The sequence below is a fragment of the Miscanthus floridulus genome, chromosome 16 (genome assembly GCF_019320115.1).
Source record: "Miscanthus floridulus cultivar M001 chromosome 16, ASM1932011v1, whole genome shotgun sequence".
NCBI lineage: Eukaryota > Viridiplantae > Streptophyta > Magnoliopsida > Poales > Poaceae > Miscanthus > Miscanthus floridulus.
The window spans coordinates 30,478,274-30,486,782 of record NC_089595.1 but is presented as its reverse complement, the minus strand read 5'-3'; the positions used below and the strand labels follow the sequence as shown (position 1 = coordinate 30,486,782).

General features: G+C 40.3%; 1 protein-coding gene across 1 annotated transcript; it reads right to left on the bottom strand.

The window, feature by feature from the left end:
• Window positions 1–1,579: 1,579 nt before the first annotated feature.
• Window positions 1,580–4,310, bottom strand: LOC136513720 (uncharacterized). Its single transcript, XM_066507674.1, has 4 exons — window positions 4,089–4,310; window positions 3,902–4,010; window positions 3,193–3,825; window positions 1,580–1,861 (listed from the first exon to the last, which is right to left on the bottom strand). Exons 1-3 carry the CDS (start codon window positions 4,218–4,220, stop codon window positions 3,200–3,202), a joined length of 867 nt encoding a protein of 288 aa, XP_066363771.1. The 5' UTR covers window positions 4,221–4,310; the 3' UTR covers window positions 1,580–1,861; window positions 3,193–3,199.
• Window positions 4,311–8,509: the final 4,199 nt, after the last annotated feature.

The window sequence follows — 8,509 nt, the reverse complement described above, 5'->3', positions numbered from 1 at the left end:
AGAACCAAGAAATCTGCAGAGGCGAGCTCGTGTTCGTGCACCCAACCAAACTCATTGGTTCTGGTCTTCAATTTGTCCTGCGGTTCCTTGACAATAGAAACAACAGAACATGGTTGTTTGTTTGCGTGCGTGATTCAGAAAAAAAAAATGCCGTGGCAGTTGAAAGCATTTGGACAAATATACGTACTCTAGGATAATAATAAAACTTAAAAGGAAGGTGATGAATTATTTGTTTCACAACATTTTATAGAAGTTAGTATCGAAGGAATCCATATGCTCTGTAGTCATAAGTGAATGTGTAGTTATATTTAACGATCTTGGATGGAGAAGCGAGTAAAACAAAAGTTGTAGATCTCGAAAAGTTATGCAACATTGTAGTGGACAACTTTTTCGTTTGAAATCGACTCCAACGGAAATTATATTTGAATTCTCATATTTGAAATTTGAATTTTTTAAATGACCTCGGATGGAGAAATGACCAAAACAAAAGTTGTAGATCTCGAAAAGTTATGTAACTATGTAGTAAACGGTTGATCTTTCCAGGTTGTTGTTTATCAGAAATGTCAAACCTGATATTTGCGGATAAAGATTTTTTCTTGCTTTATCTGGATGATGTTCTGCTTCATTTTCTATTCAACCAAGACGTTGAGCTAAAGCATTGGAAGAAGTTTTCGGTAGTGAGTGGTACTATTTTTTTATACATTACTACTAGATATAAGCGGAGAGAATACTAGTATCACATTATTGACCCACAATTGGGCATGTTCTTCCTTCCAGGCATTTTCTATAAGGGCTTGTTTGGAACATGGGAAAAATTCCGTGTTCTTGCAATTTTCTTTGAACTGGTTCCTGTGAAATTGTTATTCTTATGTGTTTGTTGGTTACGTCAGACGTAGGAAGTGAGGTATTATGGAAAGTTCTTTCAGGCATTTTCTGTAAGGGCCTGTTTAGAATGTGGAAATTTTCGGGCCTGTTTAGAATGTAGAAAATTTTCTCTATTCCCACGTTTTTCTTTGATCTGATTCTTGTGAAACTCTTACACGATCCCTGTGAAATAGTTCTTCTTATGTGTTTGTTGGTTACATCAGACATAGGAAGTGAAGTGAGGTATATGAAAAGTTCTTCCTCAATAAATCTAGGAAAAGTAACTCGGAGGTGTGCCAAACCACAAGGTCTTCTAGAAATGTATGGACAAATTTAGACTTAATCAAGTGGTGTCAAAGGTTGGAGGATTCTATAAAAATATAAATCGTTTACTCATTTAGGGGTTTCTATCCACATCCACAAATAGGAATCTCAGGGTGACATTAACAAACTGATAAACAAATCTAGCCTTCGTTTTTTTTCTTTTGAAAAGGGACACTAGAAAGTGACAGATCTGATACTTTGAGGTCATCGTCTTCCTCAGAAAACACACACTCCGGAGGTAGTAGACGTAGATTTCCCCTTGCATCGTGAACTTTTGATTATTGTCTGCTTTGATCTTTAGACTGCGAAACTAACATAGAGTTCGTTTCAAGCCTAGGGAAATTCACAATAGCTCAGTCGTTATATGGTAGCCTACTGCTTCTTGTTTGGGTGCACAGGCAGTAAACAATCCAGTTCATGATTTAAGGATCTGCTTTGTGGCAGGTTAACATGCAAAACAAAACTAGGGTACTTCCTATCCAGCTATCCTCAGGTCTTGGGAAGACTTCTACCAGTGTGCCATCCATTCAGTTACATTATATCCTAGGTATAATACAACTTGCTACAAGTTCTAAGAGTGAGAATTGCTGCCAAAAACAACCGAGTGAGAATTGCTGCTAGATTCACTACCTCCAGACACCCATCCTGGACCTTATGCTTAGCCATCTGTCTCCTGGAAATTTGGCAACAGTGAACAATTAGTAGCAATTTATTTCTGAAATTTAAGCAAACAAGATGTGGTTCTTTCAGGAACTGTACTGAAAAAAGAGGGAACCACAAAGTGTAATGACCAACATCTTATTCAAATCTAATCAAACAAGTGAATAAGTACAGTACTATGGTTATCCATATATGATCTGGCCTGGCCATTGAGAATAATTCCATTTGCTTAGTAAGCTTATAACAATGTGTCCATTTACAATTAATGTATGGTCTCTAGATAAACTCATCAACTAAGTAAAGAGAACATACCACCTGAAATGTTAAATAATGTTTCATTGGATAAATTAACCAGCTCATTTGCAAGTGTAAATGTTAAAAAAAAGGGCGTACCCAGTGCAGAGTGCTCCCGCTCTGTGCGGGGTCTGGGGAAGGGTGTCAGTGGCCAGCCGTACCCTCACCTGTGCAATGCGAGGAGACCGCGACTCGAACCCGGGACCTTCCGGTCACAGGCGGTAAGACTCTACCGCTTGCAAGTGTAAATGTTAAAACAATGAAAATGTTGAATCATTGGAATACCTGAGTTCTGCATGATACATGTCAACAATATTTACCTTTTTTTGTCTAGATAAGTTAGCAAAGAATTTGGATCAGAGATAATGCAACTTATCAGCAAACTCATTAGCTGCATGTGGTACCACTATATAGAGCATACATCACAGCAAAAACATTATATAACCTCGACTAACTGGCATCATGCAAACACGTTTTAACATATACATCAAACAATTAAGTGATTTTAAATCAGAATTCCACTACCATGGCTATCAACTAGAACAAGGAATTACATGCTGAATGAATAATCAAAGCAAAATACAAAAAAAACTTTCAGAAAAGAAAAGTAGAAGACAAAACTGATCAATGAGATGCTACTTAAAACTTGGTTAAAATAAACAAAACGAGAGGAGCCAAAAAGAACAATTGGTTACTAAATGCCTTCAAGGTCTGACTATGCGCTAAGCAATTATGTGTGACCTGTGATGATCTCCCTCTCACAAATGGTATATCTGGAGCACAATTTCCAAATTTATCATGTAACAAGTGCTTTGCCAATTCAAATTGTGAGCCTATGTTTTTTTTAATACAAGAATTTTATATAAACACCCAAGCTAACCAACATGCTAGCCTGCTACTAGCAACCAAATCAGAATTGTGAAATATATTTATTACCTATTATCTTCAGATTATGTGATCATTTAGCCCTTCTTAAAAAATATTTACTCAAAACTAATTTAGTGAACCTATCCTTAATCATTGGATCAAAGATGAAAATTAACAACATACCACACTGTCAGTCCCTGCTAGGCTTCTTGGCCCTGGCATTCTTCTTATCAATTAAAGACCGGATGTGATCGATGTAGTCATCCCAGTCAACATCACTATCATACAGACACTGGCACTCTTCCTCGGTCCAATCTGCGGTATGGTTTGTGACAAAGACGGCCCCACCTTCTGTGGTTGCCTTGTCCACCATATTTGCAAAAGCCTTGAACAATTCATAGCGCCGAGCCTTCTCCTCCTTGTTTTTGTATCTCTTGCCATACTCTTTGATCCATTCCTCGAACCGTGCCTTCATGGCCGCCTCGTCCTTCATGGCTGCCTCATCCTTGATGCCTTCACTGTTTGTCACCTCCTTGACAGCCTTCTTGCAAGACCTTTCATAACGAGCCTTCTTCTGCGCAGCAGCCATCTTGGTCATCTCAGCAAGGTACTCCTCCAAGGAGAAGTCGTTGTCATTGTGCTCTTTAGTTTCTGCCTCTATTATGGCCCCTTGCTTCCTGGCTTCATCCCCAGCCAACTGCTTCTTTGCTTCCTGCCGAGTCACCTCCTTAGTCTCTTCTTCCCCAGCCACCACCACCTTAGTCACCTCCTTAGTCTCTTCCTCCCCAGCCACCTCCTCCTTAGTCACCTCGCCGGCTATAGGTACGCACAGATATGGGTATGAACAACGAAATTAAAGCAAAAGGCGAGGAATTTGAAGACTATTTCATACCTGACGCATCTGCACCTTTCATGAAATACAGAATTCCAACCAATCCAGCTAACGCAGCCGCGGCTACACCACCATAAGCGCCTGCGCCATCACCAACAGCGAAATCCCTCTGCACCGTCACGAGAATATGAACCGCGAGCGCAAATTAAAGAAAGAAAACGCTTTGACCTGGGTGAAATAAACTCACGAGTGAGTGGAAAGAGCGTGCTGGCACGCCTGCCGCCGGCGCTAGTGCCTTTTTCGCCTGCGCACGGGGGATCCCGCTCCCGGGTGACAACAACCTTCGGGTGAGAAGGGAACCGAGAGACCGGAGGGACATCCTCTCGACCGCTTGCTCTTCCTTCGCTGCTTCTATCTCCTCGCTCGCCGCCGCCGCCGCCGCCCCGCTCCCGTTTGCCTCGATTGTTCGCTGCCCGTGGGAACCGACGGTCGAACGGGACCCTTATTTCTGGCGTGGTCCAACTCGAACGAGAAGCAGGCCCAGATCGGCCCAGTGTCGAGATTAACGTCAAATTTAAGGCAGGCGGATCCTTCTTGGGCTGACCGGGTCCAACATCACTAGATCTACGGCTGTTCGGTTGGTCGGTTCGTTTTGATTCGTGAAGCTGTTGGCTGGTTTGTGTGAAAGAAAAATACTGTTCTAGCTGGAAATTTACGATCGTTTACGACAAGCCACAGCCAAACGAACAGGCTGGTCTAGATTTGAGTTTTGGGGAATTTATTTTATATTTTAGCAAAAAATAAACTCAAATACTAAAAAGTGCCTATTTCAACTAAATTTTCATAAGCGAGTCCTTTTTATCACTAGAGGTTGCAGCACAATTTCTGACTTCGATCACGCCAGTTGTGACAGGACAGTTGAGCCACGCCAGGGCAGACGACGTGACTCTCCAACTTAGTGACGCAAGTGAATGGCGTGCGTGTGTCCCTTTTTTCTATTTTTTTAGCTTTTCTTTGTCAATTTAAAACCACAGATTTATGAATCTCTAAAAGTCTTCAAAATTTTCAAATATATGCCAAAAACTAAGCGAGACCTATTTTGCATGGATCTGCAATCATAACTCTTATACTTTTGAAACTAATATTATGCTCATAATGCTATATTTGAGTATTTGTTAAGTTGTTTAGCCTCAAAATGGTTTCGAAAAATCCAGAAAAAATCATCTAAATTCATGGTTTAGAAAGGGTGCGTTTGGTTTGATGGATATGCATGGATGGGAGATGACGGTCCATGGACAAGCGGCGTTTGGTTTGCGGAGAAGTTAGATATGGATATCCCTGGTAGGAGAATATTCTCCTAGATGCTACCCTACCATCAAAAAATTGCCTGACGAGCTCATCCATATTTTCCGATCTTTGTCATTAGCAAATAATTAAGGATTATTAGGATGTTATACTATTGCTTAATAATTATGATGGCAAGATTAACTTTGATACATGCTAATATGTTGATTACTGCATGTTTTTATGCCAATTAGGGTAATAGTGGTGCTAATTAACCTATTTTATTTGTAATTAGTGATTATTATGACAAAATTAGTGTTAGTGCATATTTATTAGTGTATAATTAGTTGTTGTTTTTAAATAATATAAATGCAGTTAGTTAAAGCATTTTTATCCCATCTACTCTCCTCCTCCATCCAACAAAACAAAAAAAATGACTTGCCCTATCCATCCAGGAAGCATGGACATCCATATCCCGAAGTCCATGGATGGTGATATGATATCCGCTCTTGTTCTCAAACCAAACACACCCAAAGTATTATTTTATCATGTATTTTTTTGGTATATGTATTAGAGGAAAATCCAAAGTTTCTTAACAAAGCACACACTTAAAATTAAGTTTTGATTCAAAATTAAACTTAAAAGCATTAAAAGAAACATTGTTACACCCGCAAAAAAAAAAGAAACATTGTTACACTTGATCTCTTGTCTAATTAGTAGGGATGAAAACGGATCGGATACGGACGGATATCACCGATATTACATTTGTTTTTATATTTCTGTTCGGATTCGGATTCGAATACGGATAGTGTCAACTATGTCGGATAGGATACGATTGGATATCGACATCATAAATATGCGATTTGAGTATTCGGATGCGGATACGGTATCGGATGTTGGATATCCGGACTCGGATACGGACAGATCTCAACCCCTCTAAACGGATTCGGTTTCGAATACGGTCGGAAAATATCTGTACCGTTTTCATCCCTGCTAATTAGAGGCTGAAAAGTCAGTCTTACATTGAAATCGGCCCAAAGAGGTGAAGCTAAGTTTAAAGAAGTTAATTGAGTAGTTTCTCCGTTCCAAATTGTAAGTCGTCGTGACTTTTCTAGTACATAGATTTTACCATGTATCTAAATATACATGATGTATAGATACATAATAAAAGCTCTGTATCTAGAAAAGCTAAAACGACTTGCAACTTGAAATGGAGGGAGTAGCCTTATTGAACTAGCTCTTAAATGGATTTTAACATAACCACTTTCCACCGTGGTAACATGAAAATTGCAGTACAAGTGATATGTTTAGAACCAAGTTGAAAATTTAGAGTAAATATAATTTAGATTTGAGGCCTTAGCCTGAATATAATATCAAATTGATCACCTAAACTTTTCTCTAAGTCTGAAAATAACATCGGTGTCAATGTTTAGAGCTGGTTTTAAAAACATTTTGTATGTTAACTTTACAAAAACATATGATCAGAGTTGGAGTATAAACAAAGATCTTGCACTTTGTTGACAAGAATGTTCTGGTAATTCTTCTAATTAAGTAGCTAAGTTATGCAAAAACTAATGATTTAGGTAAGTGAAAAAGGGTAAGAGTTGGTAGGGCCAAGCTCTATAAGAAAATATATTATGTCATTTAGCGGGTAACTAGATGCAGGTTTAGGATGTTACTTTTATGTCGTTTCTGTAGAGCCTCCTTTGAGATCTCTAAATAGTAATAGTAAGATAAGATGTCACGTGCCTAAAACGGTCCATGTTCTAACAGAAAACTTGACAATGTCGTTGACTTGCATTTTAATCATTCGGCAGAGGCTGCCCCAGCACCCTGATGCTCTGGGGCCTCGACTCATTGCTGCTCCTCAGCAACAGGAGGCATTCGAACCGCCGTGCTTCACATTCAGTTCCGGATCACCTCCCAACGCTGAAGCTCAACAGGAGGCAACGGGCTGTCATGAGACGTCGCAACATGACAACCTACTAATAATAAATAAATGCCTTCAGCAGCGCCTTCAACGAGCTTTCCTTGCGCGACGACCACCCTGGTTCAGTGCCACGTCTGTTGAAGCAGCCTCGTCGGACACTGTTCTGCTTGCTCTCTGGGTCTCCTCTCTTTGAAAAGTTAATAATATTTGCAGTGCATTCTCCTCCTGTTCTGAATGTTCAGGCCACATTTCTTCTTTACTGCATTTGTTTGACTTATATATATATTCCTGTTCTGAATGTATATAGCGTGCGTTTAGTTTTGCACTGCAGCCCACGTTTATTTATCTCTAATAAATGAAAATACTGCACAGAACAAAAACCTCACACTCCCCTGGCATAGGGATAAACATGTACTATGCTACAGTCTGTTAGAATCCATTGGAGAGTGGATTGCAATAACCCTTAACCCGACAAGCTAGTTTGTTAAAATCTGTGTAGAAATAAAGCTGCTCGTTTATTTCAGCTTGGAATTGTAAAAAAGTACAACCCAAAATCCTAAGCTAAAACAAATAGGGCTTTAATTAGAGAGTTCTGCATACACAATCTTTTCTTATTAGAACAGAAAAATATTGTGTGCACTTGAAAACTTTCGGAGGAGAGTAGCAACCAAATTAAGCACAGATCCATTGATGGTGTCTATGGCCCTGCTTGTTCAGGCCTATTCTAATTTCTAATATAATGGCTTTTGTACAACTCTCAAAGCAGGTGAGAAATCGAAAAAGACCCTTTCTGAGAAGCAAGTTTCAAAAGTTGCCTATAATTTTATTTGAAAAGCAATCTTTCATAAATATTTCCCCCCCAAAGCAATTTTCTTCCGTAGCTTTTCTGACAAGCTAGCTTCTTACAACTTATGGCAGAAACTCAAACAAATGGGCTCTATCACTACACCATGACACACATTTGCCTACACTTATCTGTTGGCAAATGATTGGTTTTGACAACACACTATGTGTTGGTAATTGTACAACCTTTTTAAAATCACGTAAACTGTCAGCAATAATGTTGTATGGCTACAGGTTAACTGTCGGCATTTCTCTTAGGACAATGAAACTGTCGGCAAATGTTTTTAGACAGAATAAGTGTCGGCGTTTCCTAAACAAGCCAACTATCTAAGTGTCGGCGAAAGGATATACGGTCTTGCCCAGATTCCGGTTTTAGATCTTTTCACCGTATGCTTGCGCGGAGTCATAGCCTTTTGGGACGGAGTCTGTAGCCCACGCAAAGGAAACCCAATCCAACCCTGCTCTCTCTCTTTGCTGCCCCTCGCGTGCCACCGCCTCCCACGCCAGCGTCCGCCGCCGCCTCCCCCGCTAGCGTCCGCCGCCGCCTCCCACGCCAGCGCCAGCGCCCGTGGCCGCCGCCTCCCATGCAGTGCACGCCGCCTCTGCCTCCC

Coding starts and splice junctions, on each gene's coding strand:
- LOC136513720 (XM_066507674.1), bottom strand. CDS start 4,220: ATGTCCCTCCGGTCTCTCGGTTCCCTTCTCACCCGAAGGTTGTTGTCA. Junction 4,011..4,088: donor CACGCTCTTTCCACTCACTC/GTGAGTTTATTT, acceptor GTGACGGTGCAG/AGGGATTTCGCTGTTGGTGA. Junction 3,826..3,901: donor GAAAGGTGCAGATGCGTCAG/GTATGAAATAGT, acceptor GCGTACCTATAG/CCGGCGAGGTGACTAAGGAG.